Here is a 26,789-nt window from a genome sequence, read left to right as displayed (position 1 = left end):
GAACACTGTCACCAGATTTGAAGCATCTTGTCTGAAATCAAGCGTGACATTTGAGCCTATTCGAAATGGGACCCGGATTGAACACAAACCATCAACATTAAAAGCGTAGCAGATGAATCAGAGCTCTGTGAGACTGATGGTATTGTCTTGAGATCTGAAGCGGCTTTGAATTATGCGCTGGCTTTCGAGGAATTCAGGTAAATGAGCGCAGGACTAATATGGGCTCATTTTGTGCCGTGACTCATGTTCTGATGTGAAGTCTGAAGTGGCTCATTTTTATTCTTGTAGCTGATTAAGTGGAAAACGATCCAACATCCATGGTAATATCATGGTATTAAAAAACAACATGACATTGCTATTGTTTATATGAACAATACTGATTGAGTTAGCATATCCAAAATATTGTATTGCTCCATTACTATGATAGACACACAAACAAATATCATAGTTTATCCAAATAATGGCAGAACTATGGCACAAATAAAAACAAACAGTGTATTATCATGGTATACCCAAAAGAAAAAAGAAAAATAATAATGAGAAAATAAATGCAAACAATTACAATATAATGTTATTGCACTGAATTACCATGGTACCACATTTAAAATGCATGATTCTGTCATGGTGTTTCACAAAAATACAACAAAGACAACAACATGGCATTGCTATACTCCATGGAATAGAAAGAGAATGAATTATCATGGTAAATGTCCAAAAAAGGATTGCATTACCATGTGATCATATCCAAAAATGGTAATATGGAAGTCCCAAATAAAATGTCATTACTATGGTATAGATCTGAAATAAGAACCATGCTAAAATGTTACCACATTCACAACCATGGTATTATCATGCTGTATCCAAAAACTTGCCATCATGACAGTACAGATAAAAAAAGACTGCAAATATCTAAAAATACAACAAAGACGACAACATGGCATTGCTTTAGTGCATGGAATAGAAAGAGAATGAATTATCAGGGTTCCATTTCAAAACAACATGACAATATTGTGGTATTTTCCCCCAAAAATGTGGTATTTTGATGGTATAAATCTAAAAAAGGGATAGTTTCACCATGATACCTTATCCAAAAACACAAGAGCTTTTAAAGTACATTCAAAATGACATGACGTTACTGAAGTATATGTCCAAAAGGAATTGTATTGCCATGATATCATTTGGACCAAGGTAGATCCAAACATTTATCAATACTGGCCTGCAAATAATATTTAAAAAGGATTAAATTACCATGGTACCTTACCATAAAAGCATGGTAAAATCAAGGTATTTACACAAAACAAACAGCAACAAAAAAAAACTTCAGCATTATTAAAGTACACGTCAAGAATAAGAACGATTCTACAATGGCACCATATCAAAAACCCTAGTATTATTATGGAATATCCAAATTATTGCCATTACTACGGTGCAAATCCCTGAGAGAAAAAAAATTGCATTGCCATATTAATTATCCATAAAACTTTCATGTTTTTCTATGGTAAATGTCCAAAAAAGGATTGCATTACCATGTGATCATATCCAAAAATGGTAATACGGAAGTCCCATATAAAGTGTCATCTGAAATAAGAGCCATGCTAAAATGTTACCACATTCACAACCATGGTATTATCATGCTATATCCAAAAACTTGCCATCATAATAGTACAGATATAACAAAGACTGTATTTCTATGCAAATATCTAAACATAATTGTGTTTCTAAGGCACACGGCTCATAAAAAAACTGCATTAACATGCTACCAAATGCAAAAACATAGTATCATGTTATTAAAAACATGTCCTTAACATTATGTTTACCATGTTAAGGACATGTTTTTTTGCATTTGGTAGCATGTTAATGCAGTTTTTTTATGAGCCGTGTGCCTTAGAAACACAATTTTGTTTAGATATTTGCATAGAAATACAGTCTTTTTGTTCAACTTCTGTTTAACGGAGAGCAGATTTCTAATCAACATTAGAACACATTACTAATCATAATAGTTTTAATAACTCATCTCTAATAACTGATTTATTTTCTCTTTATCATGATGACAGCACATAATATTAGACTAGATATTCTTCAAGACACTTCTATACAGCTTAAAGTGACATTTAAAGGCTTAACTAGGTTAATAAGGTTAACTAGGCAGGTTAGGGTAATTAGGCAAGTTATTGTATAACGATGGTTTGTTCTGTAGACAGTCGAAGAAAAGATTAGCTTAAAGGGGCTAATAATATTGACCTTAAAATGGTGTTTAAAAAATTTAAAACTGCTTTTATTCTAGCTGAAATAAAACCAATAAGACTTTCTCCAGAGGAAAAAATATTATCAGACATACTGTGAACATTTCCTGAATCTGTTCAACATCATTTGGGAAATATTTAATAAAGAAAAAAAAATTCAAAGGGGGGCTAATAATTCTGACTTCACCTGTATATATACATAATATTATAATGGTACCAAACAATTGTGCAGTTTTAATGTTTTTTTGTTTGTTTGTTTGTTTTTAACATGGTATTACTATGGTACACATCCAAAAAGCATTCCATATATTGTACAATGTTAAAATTGGTTTCTCAATAAGACCAAATCCAATATAATACTATGGTGAAAATCATGTCTTCAGTGTGATTCATTACTCAGTGAAAAGAATAGGCAGAGATTGTATCGCTGGTCAGGAGGTTATCAGTACGTCCTGCTCGCGGTGTTGAAAAGACAGTGAGGGTGAAATGTTCCCCTCCTCCGCGCAGTCCTTCTCCTAAAGCTGCTAAAGCCAATTACACTGTGTCACAATCTAATTAGTACAGCACTGCAGGCTGTATCTGATGCCTTTTAGACAACAATAATGGAAGGAAATGATCTAAATTGATTTTTTTTTCTTCTGCGAGAGATCGGGGAGGCGTGCATGTGCGTTATCAGAATGAATGCATTACACTGGCGCTGCACCTCGACGTTGTTTTACATCAGTCAGATGGCAAAAAACCTTTACGATTGAGTCGATGTTCAAACACAAGAAAAACATCGATTTGAACATTTATTCAATGTCATGTACTTGCACTAGATTATTCGCTAAAGTAAACAAAACGGCTATTTTGGGTCTTTAAGTCGTTTTTTTGATGATGCCATAAATAAATCCTTAATGACTTCTATTGGTTGCCATTAACTAGGACAGGGGTTTCCTAAGTTGGGGTCGCGACCCTTTTAGGTGGTCACATGATAATCATGTGATTTTGAAAAATCAAACGGTCAAAAAATTTATTAAAATTAATTAAAATGTAATTAAATTAATTTAAAAAAACAAAATGACAGTGATTTCGTAAAAATCTCATAAATAATAATAAAAAACTATTATGGTGTTCACACCAGACGAGGCACACGTGAATAAATCATGCTATTCGTGCATACATAGACGCGAGAACAATTTAAGTTTCCTCGCTTCATTCGTGCGTCAAATTCACCTCACAATAGATGTGGATTTGCATAATGGGCAGGGCTTCTGTCTGCCCGGTGACTCTAGCTAACATGGATTTTAAATGGCTAACATGGATTTTATTGAGAGAGTAGCTGTGTTTATGTGCTCTAGGAAGGCTGAAAAACAGCGTATATTTGTTCGGCGCCGTGTCTGAGTCCACTAAATCCTTTCATAGGTGCACCCGACTCTGCGAGTTCATCAATCCTCCAGAAACTATACCTGGATGATGGAAGCTTTCAGGGGTGCTTCTAAGCCCAGTTCAGTTTAATGAGCTGTTGTCTGGTGTCGGCAAGAGGATTTTTTCTCAGGACACCAACAGCAGGCATTACATCATAACTCAATGTCCGCTGAAGTTAAGATTTAACTCGAGCAATTCGCGCATTACGGCTGATTTATACTTCTGCATCTAAGCAAACATGTGTGCTCCGGCACAACCTTCACGAGGTTGCATACCCATCGCCGTGGCTGACGCCGATGCTGACGTGCACCTCTCAAATATGTAACTACACGTTCCAACAACGCTTAGCGCAAGCTCTGTGATTTGTCGGCTTGGTATCGCTGACGAGTGTGGGAAGCGGGTTAGAGCCACACGAACCTGTTGGAGCAAGTGTTTACATGTGTCGAACCCCTGTGTAGGAGCTCCAGATGGAAACTGGTGCTTTGTGTTTACCTTATGATTAAAGTTGTTGAACGTGCGCCGGTTACGCCTCCGAATGAGTGAGATTGAGCGAGTTTTAATTACTTTAACTTTTACTTTAATTACATTAAGGTAGTGTTCAGACAAAAAACAAAACACCAGTGGAAGAAACTCGACACAGAGGAATATAAAAACCTACTGCCAGCTAGCAATTCGGAAGTGTTATTGCAAAGCAACACAAACAGCACAGCAGTGCGCAAGGCATTCGCCATGGGTCAGGCCGATCACTTGACGTAGAAGTATAAACCAGCCTTTAAGGAGTCAAACTCGCGCCGCTTTATAAGCGCCACCTCATTCATGCCGCAGGATGTCTATTCTCGTCTTTGCATTGACTTAACATGTAAATCACTCGCGCTTCATCCGCATCTGGTGCACGCACCATTAGAATCACTGTATTTCATCCATAACTAGCAAAAAATAAAAATAGTAGTAAATAGTAACATTTTAACAGTGGTTAACTGGTCAGGACCCCTGGGTGGTCACATGATAATGATTCATGTGATTTTGAAAAATCAAAGGTGAAAAAATTTATGAAATTAAAAAAACGAAATCACAGTGATTTCGAAAAATTGTAATAAAACTATTAGAGTCACCGTATTTTATCCATAACTAACAAAAGATAAAAATAGTAGTTAATAGAAACATTAAAAATAGAAAATAAAAAGCCATCAGCCTTTCGATCATCCCCCACCCCCCCACCCATTAGCCGCGTTTCCACTATCGCGCCTAAAGCGAGCGAGCCAGGGCGAGCCAAGGCCAGTCGCGTTTCCACTATCACTTCCGGGGCGTAATCGTCCGGCCTTTTTCGGCCCGCCGAATACCTTGGGCCAAGGAGGGCCAACTGGGGCTTCGGGGCGAGGTTATGTACAAAGGCGGAGTTTTCCTGTCAGGTAAAGAGGAGACAAGATGCTTTCTTCCCTTACATTTGTTTTGCTATCGCGCTTGATCAACTCACTAAGAAGAAGAAAAAATGGATAGCAGACAGTACTGGTCAGTACTACTCGTCGCTCAGCTGCTCTTTTGCGCCTTGCAGCCAAAATCTGTGTTCGAAGTAAATGCCGCCGAAGTCGAATGTCCTTATCCAGGGATCGCTGTCTGGCCTTACACCAACAGACCACAAACAGTAAAAAAGCAATCACTTCGGTGTTCTCCATCTTCCTGCTCTCGTAGTGATGCCAGGTTGTGTTTGTGGTTATAATTTGAGTTTTTTGTTCCCGCTGAAGTGGGCGGGTTGTGTGACGGGTTGTGTGACGTTTGATTCGGGGGACGTTCTGGGGGCGGTGTTTGCGTGACGCGCTGCGAGCAACTAGCCCGACAGTGGAAACGCGACATGATTTCGGCCTCATTTCTCAACCTCCCGGGCTATTGGCCCGGCCTGGCCCGATTAAAGCCCTGGCTCACACTGGCCCGATAGTGGAAATGCGGCTATTGGGTTCCAACCCCTGGAGTGACTATGTTAATGATGCCACAATAGCGTCATTTGCTGCAGATTGATTTTACAGCACCATGGTAAACTTTCCGACACCTTTTTTGACACTACAGGTCAATGGAACATGGAGGATGATCTCCAAGTGCTCCAAAATTAAACCAAGAATGAATAAATTAGCTACTATAAAACATTATATTACAGTCTTTACCCTGTAGCATTTTGTGTGTGTTGTCAAGATGCTTGTGTTTATATAGACCTACTGGTGTGTATGTGTAAAGTTGCGCATGACATTTGTATATTTCTAAACAACTCGAGGATAGTGGTGGTTACACGTCAACGGCATTATTATTTTGGGTGCTGTGGGCTGAAAAGTTTGGAAACAGACTAAAGAAACTTAATAATTAGGCTAACTTAGTGATTGTTACTATATATTACAGTGAGCACATGCAAATCCTTATGTTAGCTTCTAATACAGCAGCAATTGCAAGTAAGGAACTAAAGCACTAGTGTTGTCTATAAAAACTCTTTGTGGGTAATTTTTGTCTGTAACACCAGTCTGACACTGCAGTTAATGGAGGGCGACGCCAGTGTTAATGCTGCTGTGCTTTGTCCTCTCTTAGCTTTCGCCAGTGGTCTAAAGGAGAAATGGGCTAATTAAAAAGTGGCAAACTGACACACTTTTGGCTCTGCTTCATCAGGCCCTGCATATGAATGAGGTGCTAACGAATGTGCGCTCTATGCGAGACTGTCAAAACAAACACAGCCGCCGCACAAAGTCTGCACTTCACAAAATGATGTTAATATCGCTAATGCCTCTCTATCTGACATGTGCTTCATTTTCAGGCAGCGTGTTAGCATCAATACTTGGGTATCTCATTCTATTAGTAGCTTAAATAGTACAGCGTTCCATGCTGACTTCGACTGCACACTTTTCCCAGCGTTTTAAGTAAAGATGCAATAGATGGACGTCGTTGAGCTTCTGCATAATGCAATATTTTGAAATATCCTTCTAGAAATGGGTTGCTTTTAGTTAGGAATGTAAAGGCAAAAATCCAAAGTTCGGCTGTTGAAGCATACAAAAACACAGATATCGGAAGAACAACATCCTGGTAGCAGATAATATCTTGGTCAAGTCATCTGGAGAGCACCTGCTGTGGTGGAAGTACTACAGCACTTTCAAGAACTACTGAACCAAGGACCAGGAACACTACTACCTAGGGATGGGCAAACTCGGTCCTGGAATGTGGGTGTCCTGCAGATTTTTGCTCCAACCAGAAAATTCTCACAAATGAACACGCTAACCAATCAAGATCACTAGAAAGCTACGAGCATGTGTGTTGGATTAGGGTTGAAGCTAAACTCTGCAGGACACCAGACCTCTAGGACAGAGTTTGCCCATCCCTGCTATAGAGCCTCCAAACAATTAATGAAATGTCCCAGAGATAAGTATCTGAAGACTTCCCAGTGTCAACTAGAGCAAGGGTTCCCCAGGACCGGAGTTGAGAACCACTGGTAAGGGCACATCATCTTTGCTATTGGTCAATTCAATTATGAGAAAGTCACTCAAGGGCAAGAGTGGACTTCACTGCAGTAAGGACAAGTTAGTCTGATGTTTGTCTTCACCGACTTGAATACCCTCAACATTGTTGAGTCACTATCCCCGATGTTTGGCCTGACAATTAGTCCAAATAAGAGCCAGGACACACCAAGCCAATGCCAAAAAACTAGTACTGATGAAAACCAATTATGCTGTCGGCTCACATCAGCCCCTTCTAGACCCATCTTGACTAAAAAGCTGCATGTTGTATGGAAAGAACACATGTCTTTCCTCAACCACGGGGGCAGTAATCGGTTTTCTAATTACACGAAGAGAAACCGGAAGATGAACACACAAACAAAGTTTTTAGAAGCATTATCACAGTAATTGTCACTTACCCCGGAGGGATTTGCCCGTGTAAATATGTCTGACAATCTATTAATCCATATTGTTTGCAAATATTTGAGAAATGTAGCAACATTACAGGCTTCCTTGTGTTCCCTCTTGACTTGAATTGTCTACTTGGGTACGTCACTTCAGTTTATGTTCTCGCTCTCTGATTCATTGCTGAATAAGCAATCACGGTGCTCACTTCAGCTGACGGCCAATGCCGATTCTACATGCTGAACTAGGCCAACTTGACGTGACATGAACCCGATGAGAGGTGACCTGTGAAACCTACCAAACACACTATCCTGACTGACTGCCTGGTGAAGTGACGTTGTGTCCCCAACCCTAAGACCAAAGTATTGACAACAGTTGGCAAGAATCCACTGTAGACAGAGCATGTAGAGGAACTCAAATAATTCTGCTCTCCAGTCCAAGTGGAGAAGTTGGGGTCAGCAGCTGATAGGCTTTCAATAATTGCTCATGATGGTCCAAATATCTCTCTATTAGGACCAAAATATGCTTATCACTAGATACTGATCTTTCTCATCTCTTGTGCATGCCAGAAGCTGGACTGAACTCAAGCAAGAGCTGAACAAGCTTAAGGTTTTTCAAATGCAATGTCTGCAGCAAATATCTGTATCTAGCCAGGAGCAGATTGGAACCTCATTTATCGGGATAGGTGCAATAATTCAAATGACAAAAGCGTCAGAGAAATCGCAGCAGATGTGGCCGAGCAATAAACTTTTTTACTACCATGAGACTTCTTGCAGAACTTGCTAAATATTTGGGATCCTTTTTTGGGTTTACACACATTGGCTGGATTATTATTTTGAAGGTATGGTAAGTCCCTGGCTGTTGTTTGGTCATGTATGTTAAAGGAACACTGACCGCATGCCATTTTAGTTCCTTTGACAGTTTGTTTGGCTGGATAGTGAAATCAAAAGAGACAGGGATCAATCACATTGGGGAAGATCTAAGGACTCTGTAGCTCATGCCCCTTGACACCAAAAGCATCACCTTTGATCTCAAAGCATAGATGGCACTATAGGGAAGAAGACGAAGAATTTATATAGCGCCTTTCCATTGCTCAAGGTCACTTATATCCGACATCTACATTGACAAAACAAACACACAGGGCCATTGACGTAACGTTATGCAAAATATAGATTAAAAGGATATGTTTTTAGCCGATTCTTGTGGTAGAGGTAGGGTATTCCATTACTTAGGAGCATGAACACCAAATAACCTTCAAGCTACAGTGGACAATGAGGAACACACAAAAGACTAGAACCTAGAATAGAAAGAGAGTCCAAGCTTCAAAAAAAAAGTGAAAGGTGAATTGTTATTCCAAGGATATGGTTCTTCCATACTGTTATCACAACAGATTTGTTGTGGCCACTCGACTAATCCCAGAATCCTAACTCGATCAATCCAGCCTCCCCTAGATAGCACCTCCATTAGAACAAACATTGAAAGTCTATGCCTTCATAGCCCTTTCACAAGCCCAACCAACTCCCCCCTAACTTTATGGGCAAACTCAATCCTGGAGGACCAGTGTCCTGCAGAGTTTACCTCCAAACCTAATCAAACACACCTGCCTATATATTTCTAATGATCTTGAAGACACTGGTTATCATTTTCAGGTGTGTTTGATTAGTGTTGGAGCAAATCTCTGCAGGACACCAGCCCTCCAGGACTAAGTTTGCCCATTCCTGCCTTAGAGTCTCAATCCCTGGAGACCCATCCTATGAAAGATAGCGGGCATGAAAGATCCATAATTTACCAGATATAACTGCCTGACTTAGCTGCCCTGTAGCTCCAATCTCTGTGATTATATTACATTTAGAATGAGTTTTAAAACCTCTCATTAGAGTAATATCCTTGGTGTGGATGGGCTCTTACACTGTATGTTCTGCGGGATATTCAAAAGGTAGCAGTGTAGCATGAAGAACTCCCATTGACCTCCATCTTTGGACAATAGTGCAACAGTCTGTCACCATTATGCTATTTGGGGGAGGACAGAAGCTGATGTAACAGAAGTAATTCACATTGGGGAGATTATTAAGAAAGGTCTTAATGGACCTTTGGGGGACACTTATGCCAAAGACCAAGGTCGAAACCAAGGTAACACCCCTTACTCTTTAAGTTAAGTGCCTTGGGGTGTTTTATGACCTCAAGAGAATGGTTTTAAGTGACCTCTAAAGGAAAGGATACAACGAGGTGCTCATTAGCACAATTTTTGCCTTTTATGGAGATGGAAGTGTCATCGTTTGCCGTTTATATACTGCTAGATAATGAGCAGAACTAGAAAGCATCAATTTTAACTGGTTGTGTATATAAAATGAAAGTCAATAAAGTCCAAAGCTTGGTCTATTGACTTTCATTTATTGATTTCATATTAAAATAGAGGTTTGTTCACTCTATACTCAAAGAAAATGAATGCATCCGCCACACCCTGAGAACTTGGCAGGAGTCCCACAAAGCTTTTTGGTTGCTGTGGAAAATTACAGGCAATCTGGAAGAGATGACAGGAGATTTGAGGAGCTAATTGGACATGAATTAAGGATCCTAATTTGCTGCGAGAACTGTCCTCATGGTAAAGGCTCACATTGAGAGACCAGGCACTGTTGTACACAAGGTCCAATATGCACTTCTCATGCATCTGTTTAGACCCCATTAGTCGTGCACTTAATGGTCACTCCATTATGCAATCATAAGTGATGTTAAATTGAAAGTGGAAGCGGAGAGCAGATGAATCACAGTCGAAACAACGGTCATGTTTAAACGTATGTAACAGTATGTTTGTGAAATATTAATAAAAGGCTTTTGAGACAAATATATGGTATATAAGGAAATAAAATTTATATGCTAAATTAATTTCTATGCTAATTATTTATACACTTACAGGCCACTTTATTAGGTACACCTTTCCAACTGCTCGCTAACGTAATATTTCTAATCAGCCAATCACATGGCAGCAGCTCAATGCATTTAGGCATGTAGACATGGTCAAGACGATCTGCTGCAGTTCAGAGCGAGCATCAGAATGGAGAAGAAAGGGGATTTAAGTGACTTTGAAGGTGGCATGGTTGCTGGTGCCAGAAAATCCCAGTAGATCAGCAGTTTCTGAAATACTCAGACCAGCCCGTCTGAGTATTTCAGAAACTGCTGATCTACTGGGATTTTCACGCACAACCATCTCTAGGGTTTACAGAGAATGGTCCGACAAAGAGGAAATATCCAGTGAGCGGCAGTTCTGTGGGCGCAAATGCCTTGTTGATGCCAGAGGTCAGAGGAGAATGGCCAGACTGGATCCAGCTGACAGAAAGGCAACAGTAACTCAAATAAGCACTCGTTACAACTGAGGTCTGCAGAAGAGCATCTCTGAACACACAACACGTCCAACCTTGAGGCGGATGGGCTACAGCAGCAGAAGACCACACCGGGTGCCACTCCTGTCAGCTAAGAACAGGAAACTGAGGCTACAATTCACACAGGCTCACCAAAACTGGACAATAGAAGATTGGAGAAACGTTGCCTGGTCTGATGAGTCTCCATTTCTGCTGCCACATTCGGATGGTCGGCTCAGAATTCACCATGTCACAAAGCCTGAATCATCTCAGACTGGTTTCTTGAACATGACAATGAGTTCACTGTACTCAAATGGCCTCCACAGTCACCAGAACTCAATCCAATAGAGCACCTTTGGGATGTGGTGGAACGGGAGATTCTCATCATGGATGTGCAGCCGACAAATATGCAGCAACTGCGTGATGCTATCATGTCAATATGGAGCAAAATCTCTGAGGAATATTTCCAGTATCTTGTTGAATCTCTGACATGAAGGATTAAGGCAGTTCTGAAGGCAAAATGGGGTCCAACCCGGGACTAGTAAGGTGTACCTAATAAAGTGGCCGTATAAAAATAAATTTTTTACAATATTTTCAGACTTTTTGTCAATATTTGAATTATAATTTTGATTATGATTGTCACATCATTTTGACTATCGTGAAATCTTTACACTGAAAACAACATTCTAAATATTATTAAATGTATATTCTGGTACTAACTGCATCCAGATTATTATTTTAAGTTTAATTCAATTCAATTAATTAGTTAGTTGTTCAATTCTGTTCTTTTCATCAAATCACCTTTACACTGTATGCTGTCGTATCACACTGCAAATGTAACTTACTCTTCAAGCTGTTCCACACTAAATAAACTGCATGATGTTTAATCAGGCCCCAGTAACCTAAAGTCATTCCGAATGGACGCTTTTAATTTCAAGCTTGATTTTCTAAGCTTGCAATCAAATGTGCAGTGGAAAGAAATAGCGTTCTTGCATTTCAGAACACACAAGACATGCATACAAATAAGCAACAATGTAAATGAGCTCGGTCCACGTTGGAATATTTCAAAAGAACAGAGGAAAAAAAGCAGGAACCAACCACGACAACAACCCCACACCTCTAACAAGTGTAGATTTCTGTAGGCCGTCAGGAAGAGCGAAGGTGCCAGGTGTCACACCAATTATTTTCTCATTAGCGAATTTGTGCCGGATATAATACGCCAAATTTAGCAGCAGTTCAGTTTGTTCCCCATTTACCATCTGATGATAGCAGAGGTGTTTCAGAGCCCATTTACTTCCCTCTCGATTTCTAGGGTGAAAACAATGAGGGTTTTCTGTCGGGACGAGAACCGTCAAGAGGTCATCAAGTTTCAAGGGGTCATTGTCTCCTAAAAAAGAACTGAATCTGTCTGAAATTAGTTGGTAGTAAATAGTTTACCCAAAAATCTTGTTCACCCACAGGTCATCCAAGATGTAGGTGCCTTTATTTATTCAACAAAAGATTGAAGAAGATTCTTATAAGGGCTGAGAATGTTAATAGGTCTTTAGATTGAAAATAAACACATGCATAGGAGTCTAAATCTCCTGATGAGACAGAGAGGTCTTGTGATGCGATACATTCGGTCTGTTTAGGAAACTGAACATTATTTACAATATTATCTGGTACAATCTACAGCAAGGGTCTCAAACTCAATTCCTGGAGAGCTGCAGAGTTTAACTCACACCTGCTTAATAGTCTAGTAGTCTTTGATTAGTGTGATCAGCTGTGCTTGATTAGGGTTGGAGTAAAGCTGCGGTCACACTGGGCTTTGTGTGTGCGAAATTCTGTCGTACAGTGCTGCAAAAAGGGGCGGGATTAAACAAGACATTAAAAAAGCGAGCGATTGCTCCATGTTTTAAATTTCTGTCCAGAGAGGTCCTGTTTTGATCCTCGATTGGTCTCACGCAGTCAAGTGATGCGATTTCGCAGGTCAGAGTTCACCAAACTTGAACTTTGCACCGCAGCAACATGCGAAACTTGACGCATGACCCTGTGTTTCCGGTCTGACGCATTCGCGTGCGTATGAATGGAAGTCTATGGGAGGAAAAGCCCAGTGTGACCGCAGCTTTAAACTGTCCAGAGCTCCGACACTCCAGGAATCCAGTTTGAGACCTGTGATCTACAGCCTTGCACATCTGGAACCGATTGTTTATTTTGGTCGCCTTTGATGAGGAATGCCTGGGGGCCCGTTTGGAAGGAGGTCAGGTGACCGTTTGTCCGCACTTTCGTAATCAAAGTTGTCTGAAGTATAATCAGACTACAGTCGCACATGCACTAAGAACTATGGGTGAGTAAATTAACAGGAAATGTTCATTTTTGGGAGAACTACTCCTTTAACACAGTGTTTCTCGACCATATTTCTGAAGTACCACCAGCTCTGCACATTTTCCATGTCTCCCTAACCAAACACACCTGATTCAGATCATCAGCTCATTAGCAGACTGAACAGTTTTGGTGAGCCTGTGTGAATTGTAGCCTCAGTTTCCTGTTGTTAGCTGACAGGAGCGGCACCCGGTGTGGTCTTCTGCTGCTGTAGCCCATCCGCCTCAAGGTTGGACGTGTTGTGTGTTCAGAGATGCTCTTCTGCAGACATCGGTTGTAACGAGTGCTTATTTGAGTTACTGTTGCCTTTCTATCAGCTGGAACCAGTCTGGCCATTCTCCTCTGACCTCTGGCATCAACAAGGCATTTGCGCCCACAGAACTGCCGCTCACTGGATATTTCCTCTTTGTCGGATCATTCTCTGTAAACCCTAGAGATGGTTGTGCATGAAAATCCCAGTAGATCAGCAGTTTCTGAAATACTCAGAGCAGCCCGTTTGGCACCTACAACCATGCCACGTTCAAAGTCACTTAAATCCCCTTTCTTCCCCATTCTGATGCTCACTTTGACCTGCAGACGATCGTCTTGATCATGTCTACATGCCTAAATGCAGTGAGCTGCTGCCATGTGATTGGCTGATTAGACATTTGCGTCAATAAACAATTGGACAGGTGTACCTAATAAAGTGGCCGGCGAGTGTATATGCATCTTTATTTATTTTATTTTATTCTCCATCACACTCTCAGTTGTGATGGTCCAAATGGTGCTCTGCCAGGTGTCTCGAATTGAATTTAAACAACTAATAAGACTCATAAATCAAACCGAAAGCAAAGTTGCGTGGACATGAAAGCATCCTCTCATTGCCGATCATAACACCATTTGATATCTGTGAACAAACCGGGTTATAGAGGAGGCTTTCAAGTCCCGAACAGACCATTAGCCATGCCGGAACAAGAAAGTGAAAGCACACAAGTAAACGCTTGAGGAAAGAAAGAAAAAAAAAGGTGAGGAAGGTTGTTTTCCGCTTTAGCTTTTACCTGAGGTGTTGCGTTTTTCTCGAGTCTGTAAAGGTCATCTTGTGGAGACACAATCTGCAGTGTTCGGCTCTAAACAGAAGTGACCTGACAAACTGGGCGTCTGTTTCCAGCAAGTGTACAGGGGTACAGCGACCTTATGAGGAGCCTTATAAGACCTTATAAAACACGGAGAACGGAGGCTGGTGACATTCAGAAGGAAAGGTCAGGTCTTATCGGAGCATGTGGAGACAGACCATCTTGAGGAGATAACAGAACATCGCGGCTTTGCATTATGGATAATTGCTGGGAACAACAGCATAAACACTGTAGCGCAGCTCTGCTTGTACTAAATATTGGTTAAAACTCATAATATATTATTAAAAATATTTAAAAAACGTAAGAAAAGGTCAGAAAATTATAATAGTGCTCATGTGCTTTTAATTTATATGCCTTTTTAGGCAGTTTAGCTCTATTTTACCTTATAATTTATGTCTTTTATATAAACTACCTGACAAAAGTCTTGTAGATGATCCCAGTTTTAAGAGCAATAAATAATAATTGCTGAATCCTCTGTTGATCTGCATCCCAATCATCACAAATACTGCAGAAGACCTACTGGAACCAGCATGGACCAAGATTCTCACAGAAATCAGTCAAGTTTGGTGAAGGAGAAATCATGGTTTGGGGTTACATTCAGTATGGGGGTATCAAGACATTTGTGCTGCCCATTACATTACAAACCACAGGAGAGGGACAATTCTCCAGCAGGATAGCGCTCCTTCCCATACTTCAGCCTCCACATCAAAGCTCCTGAAAGCAAAGAAGGTCAAGGTGCTCCAGGATTGGCCAGCCCAGTCACCAGACTTGAACATTATTGAGCATGTCTGGGGTAAGATGAAGGAGGAGGCGTTGAAGATGAACACGAAGACTCTTGATGAACTCTGGGAGTCCTGCAAGAAGGCTTTCTTTGCCATTCCAGATGACTTTATTAATCAGTGATTTGAGTCATTCAGAGATGTATGGATGCAGTCCTCCAAGCTCATGATGGAGTCAGACACAATATTCATTCTGTTTCCACTGCAGCATGATTTTGGCTCACTTCTGTGTTTTTTAAAGTGCTCTATAAATAAGGTTTGATTAGACTTAACATTAAATGAAAACACATTACATTTAACTTTAATTATTGCATAAACTAATTAAAATGTTCAATGATTAAATATAAAGAGATGTATTAATGCAGGTCCATTAGTTAATGTTTTTACTAATATGAACCAACAACGGGGAATACATTGATCACAGCATTTATTAATCTTTATTATCATTAACTACTGTTAACAAAGTCCTTTATTATTGATTCTTGTTAACTCACGGTGTGTTAACTGATGGTAACAAGCACAACTACAGATTTTAATAGTGCATTAGTAAACGTTGAATATGATTAGTATCTTTGTTGAATACTTTAACTCCATTAATGGACCATTATAAGTGTTGCAGAGTAAATTATACAAAGAATTTTAACATAAATATTTGTACATTTATTTTTGTCAGTTACAGCAACATATTAATATAACAAAAAACATCTGGAGATATATAGCTATATCCAGAAAACAAGCGAGAAAAACAAGCAATAAATAAACAAATAAATAAATAAAGCAAGACAAACAAAGCAAAGCAAATACAAATAAACAGAAAAAGAAACAGAAATGAATGAGAAAAAAGAGAAGAAACAGCAGAGAGAAAACAATGCAAAACAAAACAAGACAAAAGCAAATCAAAATACAGCAAAAACTGAAAACTAGAAGCAAAACAAACAGGAGAAATAAATAAAACAATAAAATCAGAATCAAAGCAAACAAAAAAATGAAAAATAAATAAAACAACGACAACAGCAAATATCAAACAAAACAGAATCAAAGCAAAACAAAAAACAAACCTAAAGAAAAAACAAAAACAGTACACAAAAACCTAGTAAACAAGTGAGAAAAACAAACAATAAATAAATAAAGCAAAGCAAACACAAATAAACAGAAAAAGAAACAGAAATGAATGAGAAAAAAGCTGCAAAAAACAGCAGAGAGAAAAACCTAACAATGCGAAATAAAAACGAGACAAAAGCAAATCAAAATACAGCAAAAACTGAAAAACTAGAAGCAAAACAAACAGGAGAAATAAATAAATGAATAAAAATGAATAAATTCAGAAGCAAACAACAAAATGTAAAATAAATAAGACAACAACAACAGCAAATATCAAACAAAACAGAATCAAAGCAAAACAAAAAACAAACCTAAAGAAAAAACAAAAACAGCAAACAGAAAAACCAATCAACAAGTGAGAAAAAAACTATAAAGAAAGAAATAAAACAAGAAAAATAAAGCAAAGCAAATACAAATAAACAAAAAAGAAACAGAAATGATTGAGAAAAAAAAACAGCAAACAGAAAAACCTAGTCAACAAGTAAGAAAAACAACGATAAATAAATAAATAAATAAAGTAAGACAAATAAAGAAAAGCAAATACAAATAAACAGAAAAAACAGAAATGAATGAGAAAAGGCAAAAAAAACAGCAAACAGACAAACCTAGTAAACAAGTAAGAAAAAAACAATAAAGAAAGAAATAAAAAAGCAAGACAAACAAGCTAAAGCAACTACAAATAAACAAAAAAGAAACAGAAATGAATGAGAAAAAAGCTATAAAAAAAACAGTAATAAGAAAAACCTAACAATGCAAAACAAAACAAGACAAAAGCAAAACAAAATACAACAAAAACTGAAAAACTAGAAGCAAAACAAACAGGAGAAATAAATAAATGAATAAAAGCTGAATCAAAGCAAACAACAAAATGAAAAATAAATAAGACAACGACAATAGCAAATATCAAACAAAACAGAATCAAAGCAAAACAAAAAACAAAACCTAAAGAAAAAACAAAACAGCAAACAGAAAAACCCAGTAAACAAGTGAGAAAAACAACGATAAATAAATAAATAAAACAAGACAAATAAAGCAAAGCAAATACAAACAAACAGAAATGAATGAGAAAAGGTTCAATAAAACGCTAAATAGGCTAAATAAAACAAAGAGTAAAAACTAACACAAAAACACAAGTGCAACTAAACAGTAACTCTTTCCCTGCCAGCATTGTTTTAAAAGTCGCCAGCCTTTTGATGATTTTCACTAAATTTGATGGCCCTCAGAATATTTCTTGCAAGGAATCAATGACCATAATTGATAAGAAAATAAGAGATTTCTCTTTGGAAAGGGTTAAATGGATTCCTGTTTTTTTAAAACATTTACTTTTGATGCTGAACAGGTCCTCTTGTTAATAAAAATATAATATTTACACTATATTGCACAGTGTACTGCATTGCTTATAAGCGTTATGAGCAACTCAAGAAACTGACTCTTTAATAAGCCCTATAATAAGCCTAATAAGCACTCAATCCTACTGGACAAATAAACCACAATATAACTGTTATTGTCTAATCTCATTACACCCCGCACTACAAAACTAGGGATGCATAAAGTATAGTAAACAACAACAGTCAACCCCTTAAACTGACAATAATAATGATATTTACACATAAGGAATCGGTGGTCTGATAATCTGCTAGAAAACAAACACTGAAGACTTTACTGGATATGACTTTATCACCGGAAATCATAACAAATGCTGTGATTTCTGATTAATATGAGATTCACTCACACAAAGCAAATGTTTCTGGATCACCCTTCCATCTCGAGCCTGTGAAATATTAAACATCTGCTCAACGCTCACACCGAGATATCAAGTCTGAAACATAATGTAGCACGTATAAATGCTTAACAGACAAAATATATACATAAGTACACTGTATATATATATATATATATACACACACACAAGTATACTGTATATATATACACACACAAGTATACTGTACATATATACACATAAGTATACTGTATATATATACACACACAAGTATACTGTATATACATATACACATAAGTATACTGTATATATATACACACACAAGTATACTGTATATATATATATATACACATAAGTATACTGTATATATATCTGTATATATATATACACACACACAAGTATACTGTATATATATACACACACAAGTATACTGTACATATATACACATAAGTATACTGTATATATATACACACACAAGTATACTGTATATACATATACACATAAGTATACTGTATATATATACACACACAAGTATACTGTATATACATATACACATAAGTATACTGTATATATATACACACACAAGTATACTGTATATATATATACACATAAGTATACTGTATATATATCTGTATATATATATATATATATACACACACACAAGTATACTGTATCTATATATATATACACATAAGTATACTGTATATATATACACACACACACAAGTATACTGTATATATATACACATAAGTATACTGTATATATATACACACACACAAGTATACTGTACATATATACACATAAGTATACTGTATATATATATACACACACAAGTATACTGTACATATATACACATAAGTATACTGTATATATATACACACAAGTATACTGTATATATATATATACACACACACACAAGTATACTGTATATATATATATATATATATATATATATATATATATATATATATATATATATATATATATATATATACACATAAGTATACTGTATATATATCTGTATATATATATACACACACACAAGTATACTGTACATATATACACATAAGTATACTGTATATATATACACACACAAGTATACTGTACATATATACACATAAGTATACTGTATATATATACACACACAAGTATACTGTACATATATACACATAAGTATACTGTATATATATACACACAAGTATACTGTACATATATACACATAAGTATACTGTATATATATACACACACAAGTATACTGTATATACATATACACATAAGTATACTGTATATATATACACACACAAGTATACTGTATATATATATACACATACGTATACTGTATATATATCTGTATATATATATATATATATATACACACACACAAGTATACTGTATCTATATATATACACATAAGTATACTGTATATATATACACACACACACAAGTATACTGTATATATATACACATAAGTATACTGTATATATATACACACACACAAGTATACTGTACATATATACACATAAGTATACTGTATATATATATACACACACAAGTATACTGTACATATATACACATAAGTATACTGTATATATATACACACAAGTATACTGTATATATATATATACACACACACACAAGTATACTGTATATATATATATATATATATATATATATATATATATATATATACACATAAGTATACTGTATATATATCTGTATATATATATACACACACACAAGTATACTGTACATATATACACATAAGTATACTGTATATATATACACACACAAGTATACTGTACATATATACACATAAGTATACTGTATATATATACACACACAAGTATACTGTACATATATACACATAAGTATACTGTATATATATATACACACAAGTATACTGTACATATATACACATAAGTATACTGTATATATATACACACACAAGTATACTGTACATATATACACATAAGTATATATATATATATATATATATATACACACAAGTATACTGTATATATATATATACACATAAGTATACTGTATATATATATATATATATATATATATATATATATATATATACACATAAGTATACTGTATATATATCTGTATATATATATATACACACACACAAGTATACTGTACATATATACACATAAGTATACTGTATATATATACACACACAAGTATACTGTACATATATACACATAAGTATACTGTATATATATACACACAAGTATACTGTATATATACACACACACACAAGTATACTATATATATATATATATACACATAAGTATACTGTATATATATACACACACAAGTATACTGTATATATATATATACACATAAGTATACTGTATATATATACACACACAAGTATACTGTACATATATACACATAAGTATATATATATATATATATATATATATATATATATATATATATATATATATATATACACACACAAGTATACTGTATATATATATATATACACATAAGTATACTGTATATATATATATATATATATATATATATATATATATATATATATATATATATATATATATATATATATATATACATACTGTATATATAGAAACATACTAGTAACTTCTCAATTGACGCTAGATATTGGTTTAAATTGAATATGTTTGTGATTTATACTGCTAAAACAAATGTTTCAGCATCTCCAGCCTGTGAAATGTTAAACATCTGCTCAGCGCTCACACTGAGACATCAAGTCGTCCGTGACTTTGAGTTTTCTGGGAATCCGAATGGTTCATTATTCATCCAGAGATCCAGTTTCCAAACTCATTTGTGTGCTGGAAGTTTGAAGCATATTCAGGGAGAACTCGCTGCTCATGTTTGGAGAACACAAAGCCAATAAAAAAGCCCATCCAGAGCTGATTTCTACAGACAGCTTGATCAGACTGAAGGCAGGAATATCATCAGAAACATGATTTAAGGCAGTCATGATGCTTGCTCCACGATATCTAGAATAATGTATTATTTCATGACCCAAACACAGATATCAAAGCTGCATGTTGAAAGTGTGTGCTCTGTTCTTTCTGATAAAATGTGGACATCCAGTCAAAACTGGAGCCATTTTTGGAAATTGAGATACAAGCATCAACTTTTCAATGATTAATAGGATGAAACACTACTCGACTGGGATACAGCTAATTGAAAACTGGAATCAGAGTGTGCAACAAAAAAAGATATTGTCTTATCTAGATATTGAGAAAATCACCTTTAAAGCTGACTAAACTAAGCTCTTAACAATTCACAAATTTACAAAAAAAGACAAAATTCTAATGATTTTGGCAAAAAAAAAAAGAAAAATATCTAATTTTGACCCGTACATTATATATATGAGCAATATCACACGAGTAGCGGTGTGATATGGCTGTATATCGGCACTGGTGGGAGGCATGCGTTAGCTCGAGGGTGCAGGTCGAGTGCCTTAGTACCCCACCAGAGACAATATACAGCCAAATCGCACTGCTACAAGTGTAATAATGCATTTATACATCAGTTCAACGCATAATCATGTATATAAAATAGAAAATCAAACATGGAGAGTCTCAAGAAACATTTTGTAAGAGGAACTACTTTCTTCCACCATTCAATCACATCCGCAGCTGATCTCAGAACAGCAGAAACCTTTGCTAAGTCACTTTAGAGCTAGTATTTGAATGATTCTCTAGTGTAATGTCTAAAGTGATGATAATACAGCTGATTTTACTCACATTTTAAGATTATAAGGCTGAACAGCATGAAATGCCATCAGTCTACAGAGATTTCCCAGTATTTCACTGTTGCAATCGGAAGATCACAATAATTAACCCCAAAAAGCCCAGAGCAAAGCAAACACTAGCAGATTACTATGGTATAAGTACAGCACTACAACAAACAAAAGAGAGAGGTCTTAGACTTAGAATGTCACTTATCTGATTTATAATTAAATTTGTTCAGCTGTAGATTGAAATTTATGCTGAGTTTTTGTCCTCTAAGGACTCTTATGCAGGCTCTGTCGCCATCTTGTGACGGACGGTCAACCATCTTTGCTCTGTTCAGTATGACAGGCTGATGGCCACGAGTGCACTGAATCTCCGGAATTATACAGATTTAAAATAGGCACTATCCTTATAAATAAACTGCATAGTTGCAATCTAAACAACATTCTCGCCTAAAAAAAGCCTCAAGAGTACAATATGTTGTCCAAAAGCTGCAATATTTGTCATATTACCTTAATATTTTCATATTACCTTAATATATCACGACTATCAGCCAATCAGATTTGAGAACCAGAGAGAACTGTTGTATATATATATATATAAGGCTGGTATGCTTTGTACAGGAACCACAAATTAGAAGAAAAACACAAAACAAAAGCAAAGCAGAGAAAAATACAAACAAAAACACAACTAACGCAAAACCAAAGACAAGGAAAATGAGTAAAAACCAAAACTAAACAAAGTACAGTACATGTAGAATAATTAATTAAAAGAAATATTAAAGTAAATCTGAATATTTTATTGATCATATATATATATAATGTAAATATTTAGATTCAATATTAGTTATAAAAACATGTTAGTACGATGTTAAATTGCTGCCAACAACACACAAGCTAAACATAGTAAAACATGCTAACGAGTTAAATGTTTTAAAACAACAAAACATGTCGTTGGTTTGTCTAACAAATGTTACGTTTGTGTTACAGTCAAATGTATATGCCTGTATGTTTTGCTTGTGTGTGCTCGCTCGCTCGCTCCCTCCCTCTCTCTCTGTCAATTCTCAGGTACGCCCATTCCAGTTTCCTATTCGTCCGTGAAGATGTCAATCTCTATTCCACCCTGTGATGTCATAAACATAGCTACCAATCAGGATAGGAGCTCACAGTTTAAAGGGACGCGAGCGGGGAAGCTCGTTCTGCTTTTGCTCTGTCTTGCTTGCCTAATGTTTGCTTGCTTTTGTGTGTGTTTTGGCTTGTTATGTGATGTGATATTGATGTTAGTTTAGAGTTTTGATTTTGGTCTTGTTCTTGTGTTCATCGTTATGACCGTCTTGTATGTGTGCTTGTGGAAATCCCCTGATCTCTGGCGTCAACCTTGCTCTGGGATTCGAGGAGTTTATAGGTCACGTTACATACATCTCACATCACGTAGATAACTCCACTGTCTAAACACACTAGTTTTGAAGTGAGCGCCACCCGCTGTAAGTTTTCTCCATATTTTTGGTTAGAAGAGTAGGATTAGATATAGCGTGAAAACGCTGAAGATGTTCTGTTTGTTTATTTTCTATTAGATAGTTTAGAGGGTTATATTAGCTAGATTTGGGCGTTTTGTTATATTGCTTTCATTTATTTGGCGCCACTTAATTCTCGTTTCCCCAACCATAATCTACGTTGATTTATTCTCTTTGGGTGATCTTGTAAATAATACTTTTTTCTATCTGTTTGACTTTTTCACTATTGTAAATAAATTCACCTATTTTTGGCAGTATTTTGGTTGTTGTTGTTGAAATTTTGCCACCAACTCACCACAAATTTTAACCACCTTTAAATGTTGCCTCTAGAGCAAAACTATAAAGTCGTAACAGTTTGCCAATTCAAGCCAACAACAAAGTAGAATGTTAAACAAAAGCATGATAGCAATAGCAAATACACATCAGCCATATGCTAAACTGCTAACATCATGCTAATCCATACTAACGTGGAGTTAAAACATGACAGCAACAAGCTAAAAGGTCAACTATTAGCTAAAACTTGTTAGCAACATGCTAAAAATATTACCATGTACGAAAATATGTTAGAAACAAACTAGAAACTTCTCAATTAATGCTAGAATTTGGGTTAAATCGTGCTAGCAATGTATTTGATATGATAAACGTTAAAATCTTCATTCTTTTTCTTTAATTTTCATCCTAAAATTTACCTCAAACATTCAACAACCTCAAGACTTTCTCAAGCTAGTATAGAGTTAGCACCACCAATCTAAAACCGAACTCTTATGCAACACTACAAAAGCTTTTACTGTGACTTTAGATCAAATGAATCCATCCTTACTGCATGAAAGTTTCAAAATATAATAATAAATCTCTCTGACCCGAAACTCTTGACACAATCCAACTCTCGCTGTAATTATAGCCACTAGCCGTAGCACAGTTTCGCTAAAAACAAAACAACAGAAAGACAAGAAGTATCCCAAAGCTCCAGCCTAGAGTAGACACAACATTTCAGGATCACTTTAAGCCTGTGATGAATGGGAGACCCCGTTTTCTTTTCTCGCCGCTGTCAGAAGTGCCAACGGCTTCAGCGGGAGACGTTTATTAGTTTTCACCTTCCCACAGGACAGGTTGTGTCCCGAATGCTGCCGCTGTGACCCACAGACGCACAACTGGGTGTCAGACTTTCCTCAGGCGACAGAGCACACAATTAAATGTCGATTTGCCATGCCAACACACAGACCTCTGCCGTGTGCCCGTTTCCTCAAAACAAATGTGCTCTTTTGAGAAGAACACATCTTGTGAACCAGAAAACAAGAGTCTAAATGCCAAATACATAACACTGATGCTTGGTTTTGGGTGAATCTGAGCGGCATGATTGAATGCTTTTCGTAATCTACATCCATAATTACACTTACACATGGGGAAAGAACATGAAAAGCCAGAAAACTCACCCTTGTTTGTTGGAGTCCACCAAAATGCGCACTAATATCCCTGTAACCGCCACCAGGATGGGATAATGATCGACACTCTCCAGGCCTAGTCGTGTAGACAAACAGAAGCAAATTTACAGATTGGTCTTACTTGTGATTCAGAGTCTTTTTCAGTTAGACAGACATAGTCCTGGATGCTGAGTGGTCATTTTAATGGTGATATAGTAAACATTGGGATGAATTGTGATTGGCCAATTTGATCTGTTCTGTTCATTAATAAAATAAAATAAAATAAAATAAAATAAAATAAAATAAAATAAAATAAAATAAAATAAAATAAAATAAAATAACATTAAATTAAATTAAATTAAATTAAAGTTAAATAAAATAAAATAACATTAAAATAAAATTAGATTAAATTAAAATAAACTTAATTAAAGTTGATTAAATTAAATTAAATTAAATTAAAAATTGATTAAATTAAAATAAAGTTAAATAAAGTTGATTAAATTAAATTAAATTAATAAGATAAAATAAAAATTTTATTAAATAAAATTAGATTAAATTTAAATAAAGTTGAATAAAATAAATTAAATTAAATTAAATACCAATAAAGTTAAATAAAATAAAACAAAATAAAGTGAAAATTAAATCAAATTAAAATAAAATAAAATACATTTAATTTAACTAAATTAACTTGAAGATAAATATAAACTTTAACTAAACTAAACTAAACTTACTTAACTTAAACTAAAAAAAAAACTTTTTAAAGAAAAAAATTACAAAGCTGAATTATTATTAATAATTATAATGATAATAATAATGTTAACAAAAATAACTGTAATGTACAAGAAGTGAATGAAACAATCTAAATAGCTTTTTAAGAAGTTAAAAATAAATAAACCAATAAATAAATCATTCGGTTCCCTCTGTATATAAAACAACTAGATAAACGTATCTAGTAAACGTAAATCTTTAAATTAAAGAATTACAATTAAAATAAGAAGGAAAACAACAACAAAAACAACAACAATAATATAAAAATATCTGTAATCCAAAAGATGTGAATAAAACCGTCCTAATAGTTAAACATGGTGACAAACATAAACAAACAAACAAACAAACAAATAAATCCTTCTTTATAAATATAACAACCACTAGATAAGTGTAAACTCTTTAAATCAAAGAAATATGAAATATTACAATTATAACAACAACAATAAGTGAATAAAACAGTTGCAATAGTTAAAAATGAGTCAAAAATAAATAAACAAAAAAAAAATCCTTCTGATTCCTCAATATAAAATGACCTTCGAAAAGATTATACTCTGCAATATCCTTTGTGTTTAAACATAAACATTAATATATACAGCTAAAGAATAAAATAATTCTGTAAAATTATCCCAGCAGGCACGCAGCATCATAAGACGTTAATATTAGGTTAGATTTAGGTCGTGATGCATCTAAGCACAACGTTATTTAGATGTCCAATAATGAGGTCAAATGACGTTGATATTTGGTTGATTTTAGGTTGTGTTGGAAAGTGACCAAAATCCAACGTCGAGCCAACATCTAAAACCAACATAATATTGACGTCAGATACTGACATTTATTCATCAGGTATGACAACCAAAATACATCTGATAGACGTCATAGTGGTAACGTCCACACGACGTCAAGCTGTAACATCATTAGACGTTGATTTTTGGTTGATTTTAGGTTATACATTGGACATTGGAGTCAGCCTAACGTTGAGTCCTGACGTCAACCCAATTCTCATTTAAAACAAAATGCAACGTCCGCAAAACGTTGGGGTATAACGTCAATCTGACGTCATGTTGATGTTCTGTGCCTGCTGGAAATGCTTTTTTAAAGAAATAATTTGTAAAAGTAAATGGGTTTCTAAGAAAAAAAAGCCAAAGTTATTTCAGATTTCAGTAATTTCTTTATGCTGGAGAGCAATTCCTTTTCACATTTTCCAAGGACACCTTAATGCTTTCATAATGAACTCTTTCTTATTTTCACTGACGGACATAAACACCCCCTAAAACAACAATCCCCAAAATGTATCAGAACAAAACTATGACTGGACAATTCAATGACACAAGACCCACTTAAATCCACTACACGGCACTTTAGCAGTAAAACAAGTCACTGAATCTGAGACCACAGC

At 35.7% G+C, this 26,789-nt stretch overlaps 1 protein-coding gene across 1 annotated transcript in view; it reads right to left on the bottom strand.

Annotated features, from left to right (window-relative positions):
- LOC130216459 (E3 ubiquitin-protein ligase RNF123) overlaps nt 1–26,789 on the bottom strand; it is a 215,279-nt gene that overhangs the window by 104,578 nt on the left and 83,912 nt on the right. The window contains exon 35 of the mRNA XM_056448353.1: nt 24,638–24,722. Coding sequence (XP_056304328.1) covers nt 24,638–24,722 — 85 coding nt within the window. The remainder of the gene's footprint in view (nt 1–24,637; nt 24,723–26,789) is intronic.

Source organism: Danio aesculapii, chromosome 22 (genome assembly GCF_903798145.1).
Source record: "Danio aesculapii chromosome 22, fDanAes4.1, whole genome shotgun sequence".
In the NCBI taxonomy this organism is placed as follows: domain Eukaryota; kingdom Metazoa; phylum Chordata; class Actinopteri; order Cypriniformes; family Danionidae; genus Danio; species Danio aesculapii.
Note: the sequence above shows the minus strand (reverse complement) of the source record. Positions and strands in the feature narration are given on the sequence as shown.